At 39.1% G+C, this 25,489-nt stretch overlaps 1 protein-coding gene across 2 annotated transcripts in view; it reads right to left on the bottom strand.

Moving 5' to 3' along the window:
- CENPP (centromere protein P) overlaps positions 1-25,489 on the bottom strand; it is a 228,456-nt gene that overhangs the window by 182,190 nt on the left and 20,777 nt on the right. For both annotated transcript variants that reach the window (XM_059141097.1, XM_059141098.1), the window contains exon 4: positions 18,717-18,805. In XM_059141097.1, the coding sequence (XP_058997080.1) occupies positions 18,717-18,805 (89 nt within the window). The remainder of the gene's footprint in view (positions 1-18,716; positions 18,806-25,489) is intronic.

Here is a 25,489-nt window from a genome sequence, read left to right as displayed (position 1 = left end):
CAAAGGCAATACTACTATTCTTTTAATTTATAATGCCTCTTTTTTTCCTATATGATTTATTTTTTTTTTAAGATTTTATTTATTTATTTGACAGAGAGAGAGATCACAAATAGGCAGAGAGACAGAACAGAGAGAGAGATGAGGAGAAGCAGGCTCCCTGCTGAGCAGAGAGCCCCATGCGGGACTCGATCCCAGGCCCCTGGGATCATGACCTGAGACGAAGGTAGAGGCTTAACCCACTGAGCCACCCAGGCGCCCCTCCTATATGATTTAAAAACAAATGCATAGAGCAATAATGTAAAATCTGTTAATGAGTATGCTATGTATAAAAATGTAACCTATGATAATAACAACATAAAAGAGAATGGAAAGAGATACAAGGGAACAGAGTTTTTGTATACCTTTGAAAGTAAGTTGATAGTATTTCATACTAGGTTGTTATAAGCCTAAGATGTTAATTGCAATCCTCAAGGGAGCCACGAAGACAACTAAAAACTACACAGATAAGAAGGGAAAAGGGAATCAAAATGGAGCACTATGAGAATCAATTCAACATAAAAGGACTTAATAATGGAGGAATAAAAATGACATGGTAAAAAGACAACAAAAAGCAAATGACAGAAGCACGTACTTCCTTGTTAGCAGTTACTTTTAAATGTAAATGGATTAAACTCCCCAACCAAAAGTCCAATTGTCAGAATGAATTTTTTAAAATTTGATGCATCTCTGTGCTGTCCGTAAGAAACTTACTTTAGAGACATATACACAAACATAGAGGTTAACAAATAAAAGACTGGAAAAAGATACTCCATGCAAATTACAACCAAAAGAGAGCTGGGGTGGCTACACTATCATCAGATGAAACAAAGTTTTTTTTTTTTAAGATTTTATTTATTTATTTGAGAGAGAGAATGAGAGAGAGAGAGAGAGCATGACAGGAGAGAGGTCAGTGGGAGAGGCAGACTCTCTGCCGAGCAGGGAGCCCGATGCGGGACTCGATCCTAGGACGCCAGGATCATGACCCAAGCTGAAGGCAGTCACCCAACCAACTGAGCCACACAAGCGCCCCAGATGAAACAGAATTTAAATAAAAAATTGTTACAAGATGCAAAGGATTACATTATATACTGATACAGAGGTCAACTCACCAAAAAGATACAACATATCTTATAAACATATATGCACCTAACAAAGGATCCCAAAATATATGAAGCATTATTTGATAGAATTCAAGGGAGAAATAAATTCAGTAATAGTTGGACATTTCAGTGCTCTATTTATAATAACAGATACAACTACACAGAAGATCAGTAAGAAAACAGAGGATCTAAACAACAGTATAAACCATTAGACTCAATAGACATAAAAAACATGCCACCCAACAACAGCATAATACATACTGTTCTCAAGTGCACATGAAACATTTTCCAGGACAGACCCTATGTTTGGTCACAGAACAAGCCCAGATATACTTTTAGAAGACAAAATTATACAAAATATCTTTCCAACCATAATAGCATAAAATTAGGAGTTGATAGGGAAAAATGAAAAATTCACTAATATGTGGAAATACTCTTAATCAGTGGGTCAAAGAATAACAACGGAAATTAGAATATAATTTGACATAAATGAAATGAAAACACAATCTAGCAAAACGCATAAAGAGCAAAAGCTGTGCAAAGAAAAAAATAAACACCCAGTGTGAAATAATATCAACTGATTTTCAAAGGTATGCAAAAACTCTTTTTTAAAAAAAAAAAGAAGAGGGAAACCTGGGTGGCTCAGTGGGTTAAGCGTCTGCCTTCAGCTCAGGTCATGATCTCAGGGTCCTGGGATCAAGACCCACCTCGGCCTCTCTGCTCAGCAGGGAGCCTGCTTCCCCCCCCTCTCTATCTTTGCCTACTTGTGATCTCTCTGTCAAATAAATAGAATCTTAAAAAAAAGAAGAAGAAAAATCTCATCAATAACCTCACTTTATACTTAGGGAACTAGAAAAGAAGAGCAAACTGAACACAAAGCTGGCAGAAGGAAAGAAATAGTAAAGATTAAAATATATATAATGCAATCAAGAACAGAAAAATAAACAAAACCAAAATTTGGGTTTTGTTTTTTTTAAATTAACAAAACAGATAACCTTTTTAGCTAAGTGGACTAAGAAAAAAAGACAATTCAAAATTACTAAAATCAGAAATGAATGTGAGGGATATGATCAATGACCTTACAGAAATAAAAAGGATTATAGGAGAATGCCTCAACAATGTATGGCAACAAATTCAATAATCTGGATGGAATGTGCAAATTCTTAACAGTATACAAACTACAAAAATTGACTCAAGAAGAAATAGAAAATCTGAATATACTTATAACAAGTAAAGAGACTGAATCAATAATTAAAGTTTACTAGCAAAGAATGTCTAGGACCAGATGGTTTCACTACTGAACTCACACTCAAGAAGAGGGCTGCCTGGGTGGCTCAGTGGGTTGGGGCCTCTGCCTTCAGCTAAGGTTGTGGTCCTGAGATCGAGCCCCACACCAGGTTATTTGCTCCCCAGAGGGCCTGCTTCCTCTTCTCCCTGCCTGCCCCTCTGCCTACTTGTGATCTCTGTCAAACAAATAAATAAAACCTAAAAACAAAACAAACAAACAAAAAAACCCACACACAGAAGAATTAACATCAATTATTCTCAGACTCTGAAAGAAAAGTAAAGAAAAAAAAAAAAAAAAAAGAATGAGGCCAGCACTATCCTGATAGAAAAGCCAGACAAAGATATCTCAAGAGAAGTAAATTATGAACTCACACCCTTAAGAATACAGGCAAATGTAATCACTTACATTTCTCTACAAGTGATGAAGCATGTAAAAATAAAACAACTCAATTTACAATACTATCCAGAAGAATAAAACACATAGGAATAAATCTACCCAAAGAAGCCCAAACTTATGCACTGAAAACTACAAAACATTACTGAAAGATTCTAAAGTAAGCCTGAAGTCCGCTTGAAACTGCCCCTCTCCCTGCTTGTGTATACACACATGCTCACTCACTCTTTCTCCCCCTCATTCTCTCTCAATAAATAAATAAATAAATTTTTTAAAAAATAAATTAAGCCCAGATTAATGGGAAGACATCTGTGATGGTCAGGACACTTAACACTTAAGACAGAAATACACTTCGAAGTGGTCTACAGGTTCAATGCAATCCCTATAAAAATCCCAATGGCCGGGGCGCCTGGGTGGCTCAGTGGGTTAAGCCACTGCCTTCAGCTCACGTCATGATCCCAGGGTCCTGGGATGGAGTCCTGCATCGGGCTCTCTGCTCAGCGGGGAGCCTGCTTCCTCCTCTCTCTCTCTGCCTGCCTCTCTGCCTACTTGTGATCTCTGTCAAATATATAAATAAATTCTTTAAAAAAAAAATTTAAAAAAAAATCCCAATGGCCTTTTTTTGCACAAATAGAAAATCCAAGCTTAATATTCATATGGAATATTTATTTCATATTCAGAGACACTAAATATCCAAAACAATCTTGAAGAAGGAAAAAAAAGCTGGAGGACTCATACTTCCCAATTTCAAAATATACTACAAATCAACAGTAATCAAAACAGTATGAAACGAATAAAAGCATAAATATTTGGATAACTGGAATAATATTAAGCCCTGAAATAAAATCAAAGACCCATGTTCAATTTGATGGGGTGCCAAGACCATTCGATGGGGGTAAGAACAGTTCCTTCAGAAATATGCAGGCACAAATGGACACTCAACTGCAAAAGAATGAAGTGGCACCCTTCCTTTTACATCATATGCAAAAATTAACTCGAAATGGATCAAAGGACTAAATACAGAACCTACAAAATTCTCAAAAGAATGTATAGAAGCAAATATCTGACCTTGAATTTGAATATGATTTCTTAACTATGATAAAATGATGAATATCAGAATAAAAAATACTGTAAGCTTTATAAAAGTCAAACCTTTTGTGCATCAAAAGTTATTTATCAAGGTAATAAAAAGAAGCTATGTGGTGGCATTCAGAAAACATATACCTGATAAGTGTCTGGCTCCCAGAATATATAAACAACTCTTTTTTTTTTTTCTTTAAGATTTTGTATTTATTTATTTTTGTGAGAGAGAGGGAGCATGAATAGTGGGAGGGGTAGAGGGAGCCACAGACTCCCTGCTTGGGACTCTATCCTAGGACCCTGGGATGATGATCCGAGCGGAAGGCAGACACTTAACCAACTGAGCCACCAAGGTGCTCTATATAAACAACTGTTAAAATTCAACATAAAAATCAAAAAACTGCTGAAACAACCCATCATGAACATTGTTGAAAGAAATGTAAAAATAGAAATTATCAACAAAGAAATAACAGATAAAAAAGGGGATAATTTAAACCTGAAAAATACAATAATTTACTTTTTACTTTTTTTCTTAAAGATTTTATTTATTTGAGAGAGAGAGAGAACACAAGTTGAGGGGGAGGGGTAGAGGGAGAGAGAGAAGCAGGATCCCCAATGAGCAGTGAGCTCAATGTGGGGCTCCATCCCAGGACCTTGAGATCATGACCTGAGCTGAAGGCAGATACTTCATCTACTAAGCCACCCAGGTGCCCCCAAATAGAATAATTTAAATACAAATCTCACCAACTTAGTTCCATAGCAGGAAGGAGGTGGAAGAGAAAAGAATCTGGGAGCTGAAAGATAAAGCAATAGAAATTATCCAGTATCAACAGAGAATACATGAGGGGGAAATGAAGAGTTCTTCAGGAAATTGTGAAATAATAACAAAAGATTTAACCTTCATGTCATCAGTCTCAGAAGGAACAAGGAAAAGTGCCTAGGGCTAGAAATGAGTGAATAATTCCCAAATATGATAAAAAACAAAACAAAACAAAAACTATGCCTACAGAGTCATACAGATGTCTAAACCCAGACAAATGACAAGCAAATTTCTGAAAACTAAAAACAAAGCCAGGCACCTGGGTGGCTCAGTGGGTTAAGCCACTGCCTTCAGCTCAGGTCATAATCCCAAGGTCCTGGGATCGAGTCCCACATCGGGCTCCTTGCTCAGCAGGAAGCCTCCTTCCTCCTCTCTCTCTCTCTCTCTGCCTGCCTCTCTGCCTACTTGTGATCTCTGTCAAATAAATAAATAAAATCTTTAAAAAAAAAAAACACAAAGCAAAGAAGAAAAAATAGACTATATTTCTCACCAAAAACCAAAGGGGCCAGTAACAAGTGGCACTACATTTCACACATGCTTAAAGGAAAGGATTGCCCAAGTAAAATTCTATATCCAGAGAAAATCATCTTTCAGACTAGAAATAAAGATTCTCACATAAGAAAATTAAGATAATTTGTTACCAGAGACGACATTCGCATAATTTCCTTTAGCTCCTTGAACATATTTAAAATAGCTGATTTAAAGTCATTGGCAGGGGCACCTGGGTGGCTCAGTTGGTTGAGCGACTGCCTTCGGCTCAGGTCATGATCCAAGACTTCCAGGATCAAGTTCCCCATTGGGCTCCCAGCTCCTTGGGGAGTCGGCTTCTCCCTCTGACCTTCTCCTCTCTCATGCTCTCTCTCACTCATTCTGCCTCAAATAAATAAATAAAATCTTTAGGGGCGCCTGGGTGGCTCAGTGGGTTAAGCCTCTACCTTCGGCTCAGGTCATGATCCCAGGGGCCTGGGATCATGGGGCTCTCTGCTCAGCAGGGAGCCTGCTTCCTCCTCTCTCTCTGCCTGCCTCTCTGCCTGCTTGTGATCTCTGTCAGATAAATAAATAAATAAATCTTTTAATTAATTAATTAATTAATTAATTAAAATAAAATCTTTAAAAAAAAAATAAAGTCCTTGGCAAGTAAGTCCAGGGATGTCTGGGTGCCTCAGCGGGCTGGGCATCAGACTCCTGATTTCAACCTGGGTCATGATCTCGGGATCCTGGGATTGAGCCCGGGTTGGCTCTGTGCTCAGCAGAGAGTTGGCTTAGGATTCTTTTTCTCTCCCTCTAGCCCCTCTCAAATAGATAAATCTTTAAAAAATTATCTTCTCGGGGCGCCTGGGTGGCTCAGTGGGTTGGGCTGCTGCCTTCGGCTCGGGTCATGATCTCAGGGTCCTGGGATCGAGCCCCGCATCGGGCTCTCTGCTCCGCAGGGAGCCTGCTTCCCTCTCTCTCTCTCTCTCTCTCTGCCTGACTCTCTGTCTACTTGTGATATCTGTCTGTCAAATAAATAAATAAAATCTTTAAAAAAAAAATTATCTTCTCTCCCTCTGCCCCTCGACCCCCCATGCCCCCACTCATGCTCCCTCTCCTTAAAATACATAAATAAATAAATAATAAAATCTCTGGCAAGTCCAACAACTGAATTTCCTCAGGGACAGTTTCTATTGATTAGTTGCTTTTTACCCCATAAGAAAGGCCATACTTTCTTGTTTTGCATGTCTTGTAATTTTTTTTGAAAACTGAAAATTTTAAACAATACAGTGTGGTAATTCTGAAATCAGATTCCCCCTCTCTCCAAAGCTTGCTGTGCTTTTTGCTCTTTTTGTCTGTTCAGTGACTTTCCTGAACGAATCTACAGTTTATAGTCTGCTGTGTGGCTACACAAGCCTCCACTCAGTTAGCTGACATGTGACCAAGATTCACCTAAACCCCTAGAACCTGCGTGTCACGGGGTCTCTGTGTGCTGGAGCACACCTTCGGCACTCAGAGAGGCAAACGACAATACTCCCTTGGCCTTCACCTGTCACTTCAGCAGAATCTCACCCTCAGCCAGGAGTGAGAACAGTAGTCAGGGCCATCTCAGATGTCCCCTGAGTATGAAGATGACCCAACACATGGACCTTCTAGATTCGCAGGAATGTGTCAGGGCTTTCCAAGTCCTTAGGGTGATCCCATTCTCCAGCTTTCCCTTTTAAGGTTTGAACCTAACCTATTAATTCCCCCAGCTGTTATGTACCACCTCAGGCAGTCATGAAGTTTAGAAATTGTCCCCATGTAGCTTCAACAAATGTTCCCAGAGAAAACGCTTTCACACTGGACGAGCTCTACCTCACGTTCAGTAAATGCAACCTTGCAAGTGAGCTCCTTCAGGGCCCTAACAGTTCAGCAGGAAGGAATTTCTGAAGGAATCTGAACCATTCGGCTCCCCCTGGTGGCTGCTGGCTTGCTGGCTGCACTGTAATCGCAGGCTACCATGATGCTGGTAAGGGAGAACTGGAAACAGCACTGAAGAAAGTACTTACCAATGTTCTGCTGTTTTTCCTAAATAAATGCTCCCTAGATTGTTGCAAGACTTCAGTTCATTTCGTAAGTTCTGAAAAATCTGACACCTTTGGCCAGTTTTCTTGTTGCTTTTATGGAGGACAGAATTTTCAAGTGTACTTACTCCACGAGTTTCATAGACATCTATGCCCTGGATTTTAAAAAGGACTCAAAAAGGGCTCTGTATTGACCATGTGGTTTCTGTATTCTGAAGCTTTAACATCCGGGGCCTTACCGGCCCTGGAGGAACTGTCCCGCTCAAGGTTACAAGGTTGCTTGTGAGCATGCTTTTCTTTTCCTTTTATTTATTTATTTATTTATTTATTTAGATTTTATTTATTTATTTGGCAGAGGGAGAGATTACAAGTAGGCAGAGAGGCAGGCAGAGAGAGAGTGGAAAGCAGGCTCCCTGCTGAGCAGAGAGCCCAGTGCGGGTCTGGATCCCAGGACCCTGAGATCATGACCTGAGCCAAAGACACAGGTTTAACCCACTGAGCCACCCAGGCACCCATTCTCTTTTCTTTTTTAAGTAGGCTCCACACCAGTGTTCAGCATGGAGCCCAATGCTGGTCTTGAACTCACTACCCTGAGATCAAGACCCGAGCCGAAACCAAGAGTCAGCCACCCAACCAACTGAGCCACTCAGGTGCCTCAAGCATGCTTTTCAAACACATTCCAACCAGTCCAGAGCCCACAGCCCACAACCCATCATCTCCTTTATTAAGCTTCCAAAATTCTGGCTGCCATCCACCTATCTTAATTACCCAGGATCAGGTACTAGACAACCAAGGACAACCTCCGTGCCCCAAAGCATCCTGAAATTATTCAAACTAGTCAAGCCTAAGCTTACTCCCCTTGCCTCACCTGTTCCTTTCCTCAAAAACCTCTATAATAATCCCCCTCTCCCTCTGCCTCCAGACCCATGCCAGTCAGTGCTTCTCCCAGTGGCCCCCAGTAACATGGTGAGCTCCTGCTGTTAGGAACTGTAACAAACTATCTTTATTTTCTTTCCTTTTTTTTTTTTTTTAAGATTTTTATTTATTTGACAGAGAGAGCACAAGCAAGGGGAGCAGCAGGCAGAAAGAGAGGAAGCAGCAGACTCCCTGCTGAGGAAGGAGCCCGATGTGGGCTTGATCCCAGGGCCTTAAGATCATGACCTGACATGATCTCAGGGTCCTGGGATCGAGCCCCGCATCAGGCTCTCTGCTCAGCAGAGCCTGCTTCCTCCTCTCTCTGCCTGCCTCTCTGCCTACTTGTGATATAGCTCTGTCAAATAAATAAATAAAATCTTAAAAAAAAAAAAAAAAAAAAAAAAAGATCATGACCTGAGCCAAAGGCAAATGCTTAACCAACTGAGCCACCCAGGTGTCCCACAAACTATCTTTTCAATGGCAACTATCTCTTGATCAGCTGGCCTTACCATACTCAGATAACAACCTATTAAAATAGGCTCCCATGCACTTATTTTTAACTTTTCTGTATTAGCCATGCAGTACACAGAAGCTCAGATGTATGTATCAAATGTAAGCTGTTGGTTCCTGTACATAGCAAAAGGACTACCTCAGTGTATATTAACAGCAGTGGTGAGGTTTATTTCCTCCATTCTTGGTCCCATAACTAGGGATGAACTCACTGGGACTGCTTCTCAGGGAGACCTCACCAAACTGGTCCTCATGGCATCTAGAGTTATACAATAGTGCTTTCTCTACAGAGGTGACCAATGTGCAGCAGCTCGTGATCACTCAACAAAAGGCGCTGTGAAGCCACTCTGAATTTCGTCTCAGTGAGCCTATCAGAACGTAGAATGACAACTCCATGAGGGCTTCTGTGTAATTCAGCACCACGAGTAACTGAACTATGATTCCTGTTCATTCAGCGTACCTGTACAATGACTAATCTGAGCAGCTTCTTTCCAAACCCCTCCCATTTATGGCTTTTTATGATGTTCTGTACTTTTTTCCTCCTTTCCCCAAAGAGAGTGCTTTTCCGAAAAACAAAACAAAAAACAAAAACCCAGCATCTGACACACAGAATTCATTCTTGAGGAATTTCTGTAACTAGATCAGTTGAGTATATTGTAAATAGTAGTGGGCATGTATACTTAGCGAAGGAGTTTAGGAATCTGTGCTACAAGTAATACCAGACAATAAGCGATCTGTCAGATGAAGTAATTCCATATGCAGTGGGTGGCCCTGAGGGGATAGAGTTTTGTAGATCCAGTTTTGCTGAGGCAGTCTCCAAATACCAGCAATCAATTTGTGTTATAAAGGAAACCTAAATCACGAATGTTCTTCTAATAGCTCTATTGTTCTAATTCAAGTAAATTCTACTATTTCTCAGAAAATTTTATCCTTAATTTTGGGAATGAGCAAAACATTGTAAATAATTTCTTCCAGTTTGTTCATTTTGTAGATTAAAAAAAAGAGCTCCACAGTGATTAAATATCTTTCCTAATCCAGTGGCATTAGTCATTAGTTTAAGGAAAAACAAAATGAAATATGTTATATGAATATATATTGTCCTTACTGTATTTATAATTTGTCCTAGAGATTAGATCTACATCTCAGTGATTATAAGGCAAAACACGGTACATTTTTTAGAATACCTAGAGGTGATAACAACTGTGTCTAGGATGCGTTAAGGGAGGCCAGCTCCCTGACCTACTCTATGTCACCCTCTCCGGGAAGCCTTCCCTGACCATGCTAAGTAAATTAGATGCCTTTCCCTCACCTTGCACACCCCCTATCTCCCATCCTCTTTTATGTTTCCCGTACCACTTCTCTCTCTCTAAAGGATTACCTACTTTATGTATTAGTCTTGTTTATTGTCTGTTCCCATAGTAGAAAATAAGCTCACGTGGGCAAAGATGTTGTGTTCTTTTCACTGCTACATATCAAGCAATACAGCAATTTTGCCACTTAGTAAATATGCACTTTCATTCCCAGGGTCCTTATATCAATATTTACCATTCTGTAGTAATTCTGCTTATTCACTAGACTGTCCAATTCAAGAAGTCAGGAACTATGTATCTTGTTCAGCATTATATTTTTAGAGACTAATATGTCACAAGTATATAACATGCATTTAATACAGATGTATTTATTTATGTTTAAATTTATACACTTAAGCAGGAGAGGTATATTTTGAGCATGAAAAATCTTTTTCTGCTAGAATAGAAGGATGTGTTCAAAAATATGATGAGAGAGGGGCACCTGGGGCTCAGTGAGTTAAACACCTGCCTTCAGTTCAGGTCATGATCCCAGGGTCTGGGATAGAGCCTCATGTCAGGCTCTCTGCTCAGCAGGGAGCCCATTTCTCCCTGTCCCTCTGCCTGCCCCTATTCCTGCTTGTGTGTGCACTTGCGTGTGCTGTCAAATAAATAAAATCTTTTTTTTTTTTTTAATTTTACTCATTTGACAGAGAAATAGCGAGAAAGGGGACACAAGCAGGGGGAGTGGGAGAGAGAGAAGCAGGCTTCCCACTGACCAGGGAGCCGAATACAGAGCTTAATCTCAGAACCCTGGGATCATGACCTCAACCAAAGGCAGACAACTTAACCGCTGAGCCACCCAGGTGCCCCAAATAAATAAAATCTTTTAAAAAAAATTATGATGAGGGAGTATCACATGGATTCAGGAGCCAACATGAAGAAGTTCCCACTGGGCAGTCGAAAATAATTTAAGCACCAAAATAAATAAAGAGTGAGAAATTATTAATATTTAAAGAATAAGAATGAATGAAACAATAAACAGATATGTACACATAAACACATATACAGGGGCAAAAGGAAATCAATTTCTTAAGCACAAGACACAGCATCTATTGAGATAAGTGGAGGAAGAGCTAGACTTGAAATACCATTTTGCAACCATCACAACATAGAGTGATCACACAAGATCACCAGGAGATGATGCTAAATCTAGGCAGAAATTTTAATGAAGAGTAGTATCGGCATGGTCAAAAAATATTTCCCCATGGACTGCCTATTATTGCAAGAGAGGGCAAAAACCCAAAAACAAAACCAATGGCAATCCAGTGGAGAGTGAGGCAATAGTATGACTCAATCAATCTACAGCCACCTATACGGACATGAGCTGAGAAGCACAGAAAATCAGCAGGGCAGTGTTTGGCTTGAGAATACATAACAGCAACTAATCATGACAAAAAGTCAAAGATGAAATAAGCAACATTCTATTGGGGGGTAGGAAAGACAGAAGAACTGTATTTTGTAAAGACGGCAAAGTAATAAAAGGCAAAGAAAAGCTCTGGAACTGTTCCAAATTAAAGGAATCTAGAAAGTCAATTAAATGCAATACTTGGAACCACACTGGATCATGGAACACAGGGGAAAAGAAAATGTAAAAAAGGACATCATTAGATCAACTAACAAGTGGGATACAGATGGCAAATTAGATAAAAGTATTATATCAACGTCAATTATGGAGTCAGTTGCTGCGCTATGAATATACGAGGTACTATCACTATTCTCAGAAATATATGCCAAGTATTTAGGAGAACAGAGCCATGATACATACAATGTGTTCTAAAAGGTTCCACCAGTAGTAGCAACAGAAATGGTAAAAATCTGGGTGACTATGACAAAACTAGTATTCTTCTCTTAAGTTCTTTAAATCATGTATGATAACCAAAAGTAAAAAAAAACCTTAACACTAGTGATGGGGTTTTCAATGCATACATATGAATATAATTCCAATAAAGATCACAACATGTAGCACAGAGAGAAAGGGAAGAATATGGCTACAAGACTTCCAGATTGTACCAAATCTAACCAGACTGTTGAAAGTTAGGTTATATATGCTGCAATCCCATGGCAGCCAATAAAACAGACAAGAACCCAGATATGGCCAAAAAGTCATTAGATAAAATTAAAATGGAATAGTAAGAAATATTTAAATGATCCAAAAGAAATCAGGAAATGGGAACTGAGGAACAAGCAAGCAAACAAAAAAAACAGACACAGAAAATGAAGACGCTAACAGAACAGGTGCATTAATGCATAGCTACGTAAGTATCTATTTGACAGGAAACACTGGAGATTAACTGTTCAATCCTACTCTGGTATCTATTACTAATATCTTTTTACCATCTGAAAGAAGAAATTACTTTCCGAAGAATATTGGCCTATAAAAAGCAGCAGTTGCTTTACAGCATACAGGCCAAAGTGACATATTTTAATCTCCATCAAATAAAGGAGCAAAAATAAGCTCTTAATCATGTGACGAGGAAAGAAGCCAAGAAAAAGAATCTTAAAAATGCAACAGCCTAAGTTTAAACACACACAGACTACAAGCACTAGACACTCAGAGAGAGGGACAGAAGACAGTCTGACCTGATACATTAATTAAACACAGAATTTTATTTAAAAGTAGAGTGTCACAATCCCTCACCCCCATCTACATCTCCACGAAGGACACACCATTACAGCACACAGAGTTTTCCACTATAGAAAGACATTGTGTATGTGTTGGCTCTTACAATCCTAAGAGTGATTGTAATTTATCTATTTTTCCCAAGCATAGTCCAAACTTCACTAAATGTTAAACAGATGTTACGGATTTCTTTCACAAAATGTTGGCAGTGACACATTTCAATTTGAAGTCAGAAAAGTAAAATAATTCCAAATGTCTTTTTCTTAAGGATAAAGCAAAACATAAAGAGAAATGTAGAATAAAAATTCTAAAGTTTTACTAGGTCTAAAATCAGATGAATATCAGAGGTTAATTATTCACTAAAATATTATTAGTCACTCTCATATATTGCTGGTGGGAATGCAACTTGGTATGATCACTTTGGTACACACTATGCTAGTTTATAATAAATCTAAACATACTGTAGTCATATGACCCACTATCCCACTTCTGATTATCTACCCTAGAGAAAAAACTTACCATCACAAAAAAACCTCTACTGAATGTTCACAGCAGCTCTATTCAAAATCATCAAAAACTGGAAATAACCCAAATGTCCTCCAGTGGATGAACTAAACATGCTAGTATCAGCACAGGAAATATTACTCAGAAATGAAAAGATGGATGGATCTCAATTCACTTAGTTTATGCTAAGTCAGGAAGCCAATCTCTATGTAATTTCATTTATTTGACATTTTGTAAGAGGCACAAAACCCTAGTGATGATCATAGCAGGTTTTGTGGCGGAGTGGGGAATGGGTTGTGACCATATAGGGATAATACGCAGGATTTCTGTGCTGTTGGAGCTGTTCAGTAACCTCGTTGTTGTGGTAAGCACACAGAAATCATCCAATCTGAACAACACAGAAGGAAAAGATTGGGGAAAAAAAAAAGAAGACCAGAGCCTCAGAGACACATGGGACAAAGCCAGAAAGTTTTATATTCATGTAATCAGAGACCCAGAAGCAAAGAAGAAATTTATATATTCATGTAATATGTAAAAAAAATATAGCAAAAATAATCCAATTACAAAAAATTATTTAAAAATATTCAGGGTCGCCTGGGTGGTTCAGTGAGTTAAGGGTCTGCCTTCAGCTCAGGTCATGAGCCTTGTGTGGGGCTCACTGCTCAGCAGGGAGTCTCCTTTTTCCTCTGCCCCTGCCCCTTCCCCTTGCTTGCTCGCTCGCTCCCTCCTTCTTTCTCTCTCAAATAAATGAATAAAAACAAAAAAAAACTTAAAAAAAGAAAGGGTAAAATAGACGCAGGAGATGAAGAGACAATGTGTCCATTATTCTGGAATGAGAATTAGAAAAAAAAAAAACAACGAAAAAAAAAAATCAGGAAAGAGCTTGGCTTCTACTTGGGATGTAAAGAACTAGAGAAGACCATCTTTACCTAACACCAAGCAAACTTAAATAATCTGTAAGTCATAACCTTCCTTAAGTCCATTAGAGACCCCAAATCACAAGGCAACCAAATAAGATTTTTTTCCCTCAAAGGAAAGACATGACACAAAACTGTTTACTCTTGGGTAAACTTAGGGGAAGAAAGCAGCCCCCATACAAGTAGGTAACAAGAAATCAGCTAAAATTTCAACAAATTCTTAGGGACAAATGTGGGATAGAGTGTGCTTTTGGAACAGATCGGAACCCGAGACACAAAAGGACACCACCAAAAAAACCAGGGTCCTGTCAGTGGCACAGGCATGAGGAGGTGCCAGCACTGCTGGGGAAGAAAATGAAGCCAGAACGCTTTTCTGATGGGAACCCAAACCCCCGAGCCACTGAAAAAAGAGGCAACAAAGCAATGGAAGAAAAAAATTCCTTGCTTCTAAGGGAGAAGCAGAAGTTCACTTTGGTAGAGGGACAGAAAACACTCCTGTTATCAAGACAAAGGTCCATTGCTTAAGGAAGAGGGGCAGTGGCAAAACTGCCTGTTCCATGGAAGGGGCAGGAAACCCACTGGGCCCAGGGTCCTACACCATTACCAAGTGTTCACCTGTTAACCCTGCTGGGAGGAACAAGACCAACCTCAGATCCAGGCTGGCTTTGGCTGTACTGGGGAGGAGGAACAGGAACACTGGGGAGCCCACACCATGAGGTGCAGGATTGCCAAATACTGAGGATGGACCATGAAGATACAGAACTCCCATTACTCCCACCACATGCAGGGCACAAGTAACGAGCATCCACAACTGCTACCGGGGGAGTGTCAAGAGTGTGCAGAAAGCTGAGTGGATCAGGGACACTGAGGAGAACCCTCCGGTTCTCAAAACCCCATTCTAAGCATAAGAAACAACTGAACTTGAATTTGAATCCACAGCTGCAAGAATTTGAAACCTGTGGTGATGTGAAGCCTGAAGATAAGGAAAACAATAAAAATCTCAAACACAGCTCAGTGGCTGATGACCTTGAATTAACCCCATCCTAACAGGATGATAAAAGAAACGTGCTCACTTCAGCATAAACACTTTGCTTGAGTCTCTACCGATTTTCCATAGATAAAATCCATCATTCAATTAAAAAAAAAGATGACACACAAAAATTCAGGAAAGACTCCAGAATCAGCATAATCAGGTTCAAAGATGACTTAGATGTTGGCACTATCAGACAGGAACATTAAAATAACCATGATTAAAAGTCACAGACAGGGATGCCTGGGTAGCTCAGGTTAAGTGTCTGCCTTCAGCTCAGGTCATGATCCCAGGATCCTGGAATCGAGCCCCATGTCTGGCTCCCTGCTCAGAAGGGAGTCTGCTTCTCCCTCTCCCCTGCTCATGCTCTCTCTTTAATAAATAGAATCTTGGGGCGCCTGTGTGATTCAGTGGATTAGGCCTCTGCCTTCGGCTCAGGTTATGATCTCTCAGGGTCCTGGGATCGAGCCCCACACTGGGCTCTCTGCTCAATCGGGAGCCTGCTCCCCTCTCTCTTTCTGCCTGCTTCTCTGCCTACTTGTGATCCCTCTCTAACAAATAAATAAATAAAATCTTTTTAAAAATAAACATAAATATAAATAAACAGAATATATTTTTTAAAATAAATAAAAATAAGTCACAGAAACAGAAATAAGAATGGAGGGTACCAGGGGCTGAGTGGAGGGGAAGATGGGAAGTGACTGATGCATACTGATTCTCAATTTTACAAGATGAAAGGGTTATGAAGATAGATCTTGGTGTACACAGTTAAATACATTCTGACATATTTAATAGTACTGAACTATACTCTTAAAAATGGTAAGTATTGGGTGGCTCAGTCGGTTAAGCCGCTGTCTTCAGCTCAGATCATGATCCCAGGGTCCTGGGATTGAGTTCCACACTGGGCTCCTTGCTCGGCAGGGAGCCTGCTTCTCTCTTCACCTCTGCCTGCTACTCTGCCTACTTGTGTGCACTTTCTCTCTGACAAAGAAATAAATAAATAAAATCTTTTTTAAAAAATGGTTAAGTCGGGGCACCTGGGTGGCTCAGTGGGTTAAGCCGCTGCATTCAGCTCAGGTCATGATCCCAGGGTCCTGGGATCGAGCCCCGCATCGGGCTCTCTGCTCAGCGGGGAGCCTGCTTCCCTTCCTCTCTCTCTCTGCCTGCCTCTCTGCCTACTTGTGATCTCTGTCTGTCAAATAAATCAATAAAACCTTAAATAAATAAATAAATAAATAAATAAATAAATAATAAAAAATGGTTAAGTCTTACATTATACATATATTTTACCACAATTTTTAAAATGAGGGAAAAAAAGATATAGGACAGTCTTGTATCCTGAATGTAGTGGTGGTTTCACGACACTACAGAGGTGATAAAATTGCACAGAACACAAGCACACAAGGGCTTATAAAACTGGAAAATCTGAAAAAGGTCTGGATTTTACTTATATCAATTTTCTGGATATGAGAGTATATTTTACTGATATAAGATGTTATCACTGTCAGAGGCTGGATGAAGGGTATATAGAATCTCCTTGTATACTGGTTTATTTATAACTCCCTCTGAATCCATAATTCTTTCAAAATTAAAACTTTAAAAATATGTGTTAACAAGAGATGAAAAAACATTGATAACAGTAATTATCAAAGGTGTACAGCTGGTTAATTACACTATTATTTGTACATATATGTGTGTGTGTGTATATATATATATGAACCTCCAAAATGAAACACTTAAGAAAAAAGTAGCTATGATTAACATATTAAAAGATCTAGTGGAAAAGTTATACAAATTCATAAATGGGGAATGTCAGTAGAGAGAAAGAAAGAAATTAAGAATCCAATGAAAGTGGTATAAATGAAAACATGACATTAGAGGTGAAGAATTCCTTCAGTGGGCTCGCTGTTGGGCTGGACTTCAGCTAAGGAAAGAATCTGTAAATAAGGTAATAGAAATTATCCAAACTGAAATGCAAAAAATAAAAAAAAGAAAGACAGAAAAGGATAAAAGAAAGAGAACAAAGCATCCAAACCCTGAGAGAACATACCAAATGCCCCAATATATGTGCAATTAGCACTGCAGAAGAAGAATAGGAAACAGGGCAGAAGTATTTGAAAAGATGTGTTAGGGAATATTCACACTAAAATACCGTAGAAATAAGACAAACTAGAAAAACAACATTAAGAGAAAGGTTTGAAGGCAGCCCAAAAAACAAAATGAAAAATTACAGCAGACTTCTTGTCATGACTTATGCAATCCAGAAGCGACTGGAAGAAGATCTTCAAAGATGTGGAAGAAAAGCTGTCACTCCAGCTGACAGTGGTCAACACCACATTCCTAGTTTTCCTCCCCCCTCACATAGTTGTTCCCCATCCAGTTCCTCTGCAGGGCCCTCTCTCGACTCCGCAGTACAGCTGAATTCCACACGGTCCACTGCTAGTTCCTCCTCTATTTCTCTTTATTCTCTCCATAAGCAATCTCATTCCTCCAGCCCAAGGCTTTAACTTCTACTCACTGGCAGAAAACTTGGGGGCTCCCCCTCCTGCCTACACCTCTTCTGAGCTGCCTACTTATTTTTACTTCAGTGTTTCACAGGCACTCATCATCTCCAGCCTGAAGTCACAAGCTCACTTGCCATGATTCTCTCCAGTTTCCCTATCTCAACAAATGCAATCACCATCATCAAGGAGTGATCTCCTGTCAGTGGCTCCTGACCTCCCATTCAGCCAACAACTGTGCTTTCTAAATATCCCCCAAATCCAAATCCAACCAGCTCTCTATCTCAGCTAATTATTCTAGTTCAACCTAGAAATTTCTGTTGTGTGAACTATTTTTACAGGCTAATCACTGACCTTGTTCTATCTATTGCCCCCCTTCAGGCTCTTCTCCCTGAAACATCCAGGATATCACACTTCTGCTTTCCTTAGGCTTTAAGTAGCTTTACACTGGTCTCAAGCCTATGACCAAACTCCCATTTGGTGAGGACCACATGGACCTCACATACTTGGCAGGCCTCATGCCAAAGCAAAAGCCCCAGCTTGCACCCTGCTCCAGTCACACTCGTCCCCATTAGCTGCTCACAGACAGCATCTCCCTCCTTGCACGGTGCCTACACGTAAGTGCTCTGTCGAGGACCTCTTTGTTAGTTTACACCTACATATTTTTCAGATGTTGGCTCAATTTTCAGGAAATTACTCCATGCTCTCCATGAAAGTATGTATGCTTCAATAACACTATGTAACTCTGTTCTGCAGCACTGAGCACAGCCACAATTTTAGATTTCTACAATTATTTAACTTATGACTTCAATAGGCTAGAAACTCCTTGAGTATCAAAGATTTTATCTGTTCTTCGTGACATTAGAATGTCTAGCACATTAACATAGTTAATGTGTAATACATTTTCTTTGGATGAAAATGCATTACATTTTCGTTGGATGAAAAAATTATACAGAGAATATGGACTTAATACATAAGCCATATATATGATTACGAATATAAACCATATAATGTTAATGTTACACTTTCAGAGATATTTTGATATTTACTTACAAAAAAAAGGGTAAACTTAAAAATGTAGAATGAAAACAATAAAAATTTATAATATCTTACCTAGACACAAATTCTCTTAATTCTGAATATTTGGTGGGCTCCATTATTATGTTGAGGTCAGTAATAACAGAAGATAAACTCTCCTTATCCTAAAATTTAAAAAAGTGTATCAGATCACAGTAAACATTTAATTAAAATATTAAGATAAAAATTGCTTAAAATATGCAAAATGAAATACCACTAACAATAGGAAAAGGTAATCAAGAGAAAGCCCTGAGGTGGGGGGGTGTGGAGAGAAAGCCCTGAAAGTACTGGTTATTTGTTAAAAGAATAAAATCAGATCTTTACTCCATACCAAAAGCCAAAATAAACTCCAAATGAACTACTAATACTTAAATGTAAACACTAAGACCATAAAATATTAGCAGAAAATATAGGTATTTAATAGATTACTGAGTGAAGAACTTTCTAAGCAAATAGAAAAAAATAAGCAAATATAATCACATAAAAAACTGAATATTTATACAAAAAATGACTTTATAAGAGAGAAAAAATAAACTAAGTTTTTTTTTTTTTTTTTAAAGATTTTTGTTTATTTGACAGAGAGAGATCACAAGTAGGCAGAGAGGCAGGCAGAAGGAGAGGGGGAAGCAGCCTCCCTGCTAAGCAGAGAGCCCAATGCAGGGCTTGATCCCAGGACCCTGAGACCATGACCTAAGCCAAAGGCAGAGGCCCAACCCACTGAGCCACCCAGGTGCCCCCGATGAAGATTTTTTTTTTACCATGAACATGACAAGGGGAAATGAAAACCGAAAAGGGAAAAGTAAAAGACATAAATTAAAAACTCAAATGTAAATAAATAATAATCTCACTAGGAGAAAGACAAATATAAATTAAACCAATGGGATAACATTTTTACCTATAAAATCACTTTGACAAAGCATATTTTAAAATATGCTTATTCCCTATACCAGCAGTCTGACTTCAAGAATTGATCCCGAAATAGCAAGAAATGATGACAAAGCCCAGCTGCCTACTAAAAAACACAGAAATAACTCCATATTCAAAAGTGGGAATTGTGAAATAAACATTTTGATCTGTAAATTCAGATTTTCTACTTTACCCTCTATTCTATAGTTGCTTATCATTTCTTCTTCCCTTGTTTTTGTTCTTATTTTTGCAAAAATCATATATTGACTCTTTATGGTCTTCCAGATTATTCTTTTTACTTGTTCTTGTAGGTGATTTTTCTCAAGACTGTCCTCCATTCACCTCCTGTTTACTTCCAGTGTAGTTCTCTGCACAAGAATCAGTTTCTTTCTCTCAGCTCTCTTTTCTCCCATTCGATTTTCTTCCAAGTTTTCATCTGGTAGCCACAGCAGGTTTTATAGAATGTGTTCCTGTACTTCCCAAATTAATTCTTATTAAGAGAACTTCTCTCCACTTTCTTACTAATTCGTTTCATGACAGTATGTTTGGGTAAATCCTAAATGAAGATGAAAACACTCAATACTATATCTGTGTTCTCATTTGGAGCCACTATGTTCACAGGAGTAGATCTAGCAATTTTCAGTATTTCCTAAGAACAAAGTGAGTGGATACTACCTGACATTTCCCATTTGGGCACTGACTTGCCTCTGTATTTTGAGTGGCTAGAGAAATGGATATTAAGGGTTTATAATCTTTGTTTACTTCTTCAGCTGCCGGATGATACACTGGGAATTATTAGGAGCAGCTACACTTTAGGCAGGCTGTCTGCAGGCATCTACCACCACATCTAATCAAAAACAAATTCCAAAGGCATTTAAAAACTCAGCAAAAGACCTCAATGTACATTTCTTCAAGGATGTTCAAATGGGCAAAATGCATCTGAAATAAAGCCTAACACATTGGTCATCATCTGGTCATTCCATTTGACACAGTAATTCTATTCTTAGATATACACCTAAGAAAAATGAAAACAGGGCACCTGGGTGGCACAGTGGGTTAAGCTTCTGCCTTTGGCTCAGGATATGATCTTAGCGTCCTGGGATCATGCCCCGCATCAGGCTCTGCTCGGCAGGGAGCCTGCTTCTCCCTCTCTCTCTGCCTACGTGTGATCTCTATCTCTCAAATAAATAAGATCTTTCTTAAAAAAAGGTTCCTAAAAAAAGAAAAATGAAAAATTATGCCTACTGAAAAACGTACACATGAATATTTATATCAACATTAATAACAGCCAAAAGGTGAAAACAGCCAAAATGCCCATCAACTGATAAATGAATAACAAAATGTGATACATCCACACAATGGAATGTCAATCAAAAAAGTAAAAGAATGAAGTAATTATACCTACTACATGAAAGAACCCTGAAAACATGACTTAAGCGAAAGAAGCCAGTCAAAAAGATCACGTATTAGAAGACTCCAATTAAACAAACTGTCCAAAATATAAAAACCCATAGAGAAAAAACATAGCTGTTGCATAGATCTGGGCAGAAAGAGAGGGACTGAAGGGTAATAAAAATTAAGAGGTTTCCTGGGTACCTGGCTGGCTTAGTTGATTAAGCGTCTGCCTTTGGCTCAGGTCTCAGGGTCCTGGGATGGAGCTCTGTGTCAGGTCCCTGCTCAGCGGGGAGTCTGCTCCCTCTCCCTCTGCCCCTCCCCCTGGCATACACGCTCTCTCTCAAATAAATAATAACTTTAAAAAGTGGGGGGGTTTCCTTTTGAGTTGGTAAAAATGCTGTAAAATTGAAGTGGTGATGGTTGTACAACTCTGAATATACTTAATTTACTCAATATATACTTCAAATGGAAGAATTATTTGATATGTGAATTTATCAATTGACCCATTACCAAATAATAATAATAATAATAATAATCTCAGAGGCACATCTTGTCTTTTGCTTGAGTATGTGTGGGTGTGTTGGATTTTGGCCTTTTGACTATTAGGAAAGGCAATTAATCCTATCACCATAAAGCCTATGATTTTTTGGCAGTTTGAGGATTCTGTTCAGCCACTGGAAAGCTACTTCAGCAACTCTTCCCATCTCTCAGCCGCCCGTGATAGGGCTAAGTTGGTCTTTCCTTCCCAGTTGGTAATGAGGGGTGGAATCTTGCAACCTGACTTGAAGGCCCCTCCCTAAGTCTCAGCACACCACTGATACTTTCTATCAAGGTCCAGTTAACTTAAGCCCATAGTTCTCATTCTTCTCTAAAATTTAAGAATGATGGGTCCAGGGGTGTCTGGGTGGCTCAGTCGGCTGAGAATCTGCCTTCAGCTCAGGTCCTGATCTCAGAGTCCGGGACGGACACCCATGTCTCCCTCTCCCCTTCCCCCTGCTCCTTCTCTCCTTCTCTCCTCTCTCTCTCTCACACACCCTCACACACCCTCACTCTCTCTCTCGATAAATAAAAACTTTAAAGATTCAACCACTTAGCAACTTTGAAGTAAGCAATGAAGTATTAACTATACTCGCTGTGCTCTACATTAGATTCCTGTGACGAACTGAAAAATGAAATTTTGTACCTTTTCACTCCCTGCACCTATTTTTGACATATCCCCAGCACCCTGCCTCTGGCAACCACGAATGTGATCTCTATCTTTGAGCTTTGTCATTTTTTAGTTTTGGCTTTTTCAGATTCTACATATAGGTTGAGATCATACAGTATTTGTCTTTTTCTAACTTATTTCACTTAGCATAATAATCTTAAAGCCCCTCAATGTTCTCACAAATGGCAACCTTTTATTCTTTTTTTAAAGATTTATTTATTTGAGAGAGAGAGAGAAAGAGAGGGAGAGAGAGCAAGCACAAGCTAGGGAGAGGAGTAGAGGAAGAGAGAAAAAAAGAAGGAACTCCCCACTGAGCAGGGATCCTGCCTTGGGTGGGGCGTGATCCCAGGACCCTGGGGTAATGACCTGAGCCCAAGGCAGACACTTAACCAACTGAGCCACCCAGGCACTCCTCAATCTTTTTTATTAGATGAATAATATTCCAGTACATATATCACATTTTCTTATCCATTTATCTATGTATGGATACGTGGGTTGTTTCCATATCTTGGCTATTATAAGTGATGCAATGAACATGAGGGTACAGATATTTTTTTAGTGTTTTTGTTTCCTTCAGATGAATACCAAAAGTAGAAATGCTGAATCACATGGCAGTTCTATTTTTAATTTCTGAAGGAACCTCCGTATTCTTTTCTATACTGACTGCATGAATTTACATTCCCACCAATAGTACACAAGAATTTCCTTTCCATCCTGGCCAATACTTGTTATCACTTGTCTTTTTGATAATTGCCATCCTAATAGGTATGAGGTGATTATTTCATCCGATGGATTTCCTCCATTCCCCAATTTTTTCGTACCTATTTGGCCATCTGTATGTCTTCTTTGGAAAAAAGTCTATTCAGGGACACCTGGGGGGCTCCGTAGGTTAAGCCTCTGCCTTCAGCTCAGGTCATGATCCAAGGGTTCAGGGATTGAGCCCCATGTCGGGCTCTCTGCTCAGCAGGGAGACTGCTTCCCCTCTTTCTCTCTCTGCCTGCTTCTCTGCCTACTTGTGATCTCTGTCAAATAAATAAATAAAATCTTAAAAAAAAATAAAGAAAGAAAGAAAGAAAAAGAAAAAATGTCTATTCAGATCCTCTATCCATTTTTAAATCAAATTGTTTGGTTAATCTGCAATTGATTTATAGGAGTTCTTTTTCAATGCAATTTCTCTTCTTTATAGTTCATTATTAGTGAATAGAAACAACAGATTTTTTTTTTTTTTTTTTTTTTTTTGACAGAGATCACAAGTAGGCAGAGAGGCAGGCAGAGAGAGAGAGGAGGAAGCAGGCTCTCCGCGGAGCAGACAGCCCGATGCAGGGCTCGATCCCAGAACCCTGGGATCATGACCTGAGCCGAAGGCAGAGGCTTTAACCCACTGCGCCACCCAGGTGCCCCAAAACAACAGATTTTTGTATATTAATTTTAATATCTTACAACTTTATTGAACTCACTTATTAGTTCTAATAATTTCTTGGTAGATTCTGTTTTTTTTTTTTTTTAAAAGATTTATTTATTTATTTATTTGACAGACAGAGATTACAAGTAGGCAGAGAGGCAGGCAGAGAGAGAGAGGAGGAAGCAGGCTCTCCGCGGAGCAGACAGCCCGATGCAGGGCTCGATCCCAGAACCCTGGGATCATGACCTGAGCCGAAGGCAGAGGCTTTAACCCACTGAGCCACCCAGGTGCCCCTCTTGGTAGATTCTTTAGGGATTTCTATATAGAATATGATATCATCTCCAAATAGTGACAGCTTTACTTCTTCCTTTCCAATGTGAATTCCTTTTATTTCTGTTTCTTCCCCAATTGCTCTGGCTAGGAATTCCAATACTATATTGAATAAAAGCAGCAAGGGGGTTAAGGAAAAGCTTTCATCTCTTCACCATTGAATATGATCTGGGTTTCTCATCTCTGCCTTTATTAGGTTGAGATATGCTCCCTCTATACCTACTTTCTTGGGAGTTTGTATAAAAAAGGGATTTCAATTTTATCAAATGCCTTTTCTGCATCTATTGAGATAATCATATGATTTTTATCCCTCATTTTGTTAATGTGGTAGATCACAATCCTTGTTGTAATTGTTAAACCATCTTTGCACCTGTGGAATCAATCCCACTTAATTAAGAGGTATGATCCTCTGAATGTATTGTTGAATTCAGTTTGCTAATATTTTGTTGAGGGTTTCTGCATCTATGTTCATTGCAGATATTGGCATGTAGTTTTCTTTTCTTGTGGTCTTTGTTTGGTTTGGGTATCAGGGTAGTACAGTCCTCCTAAAATGAATTTATGAGCCTTCCCTCTTCTTCTATTTTTTTTTGTAAGTATTAAAGAAAGATCGATATTAATTCTTCTTTGAATGTTTAGTAGAATTCACCACTAAAGCTGTTTGGTCCTGGACTTTTGTTTGTTGTAAGGTTTAATCTTCTTACTAGTTACCAGTTTCTTTAGGTCATTTCTTCCTGGCTAAGTCTTAGAAGGTTGTAGGTTTATAGGACTTGATCTATTTCTTTTAGGTTGTCTATTTTGTTGGGATAGAATTGTATTATTCTCTTATTATCCTACTTTTGTGATATCAGCTGTAACAGCTCTTCTTTCACTTCTGATTTGGAGTTCCCTCTCTTTGTTTCTTGGTGAGTCTAGCTAAGGGTTTGCTTATTTTTCTTTATCTTTCAAAAGAACCTGTTTTTTGTTTCATTTGTCTTTTCTACTGACTTTTTAGACTTTATTTCAATTATTTCTGCTCTGAGCTTTGTTATTCCCTGCCAACTTCGGGTTCCATTTGTTCTTATTTTCTAGTTCATTAAGATGTTAAGTTGTTTGAAATTTTTCTCATTTCTTTAAGTACAAATTTACAGCTATAACTTCTTTCTTAAGATGCTCTTGCTGGGGGCGCCTGGGTGGCTCAGTGGGTTAAGCCTCTGCCTTCAGCTCAGGTCATGATCTCAGGGTACTGGGATGAAGTCCAACATGGGGCTCTCTGCTCGGTGGGGAGCCTACTTCCTGCTTCCTCCTCCTCTCTACCTGCCTCTGCCTACTTGTGATCTCTCTCTCTCTCTCTGTCAAATAAATAAATAAAATCTTAAAAAAAAAAAAGATGCTCTTGCTATATCTCATAACTTTGGCATGTCATATTTTTATTTTTCCTTGTCCCAAGGTATTTTATTTCTCATTTAATTTCTTCGTTAGCCTGTTAATTTTTTAGTAGCATGTTTTTTAATCTCCACATAGTCTTGTTCTTGCAACTGTGGTCAGAAAAGATGCTTGTGGGGCGCCTGGGTGGCTCAGTGGGTTAAAGCC

The sequence above is a fragment of the Mustela lutreola genome, chromosome 12 (genome assembly GCF_030435805.1).
Source record: "Mustela lutreola isolate mMusLut2 chromosome 12, mMusLut2.pri, whole genome shotgun sequence".
Classification (NCBI taxonomy): domain Eukaryota; kingdom Metazoa; phylum Chordata; class Mammalia; order Carnivora; family Mustelidae; genus Mustela; species Mustela lutreola.
This window is presented reverse-complemented; position numbering and strand designations above follow the sequence as displayed.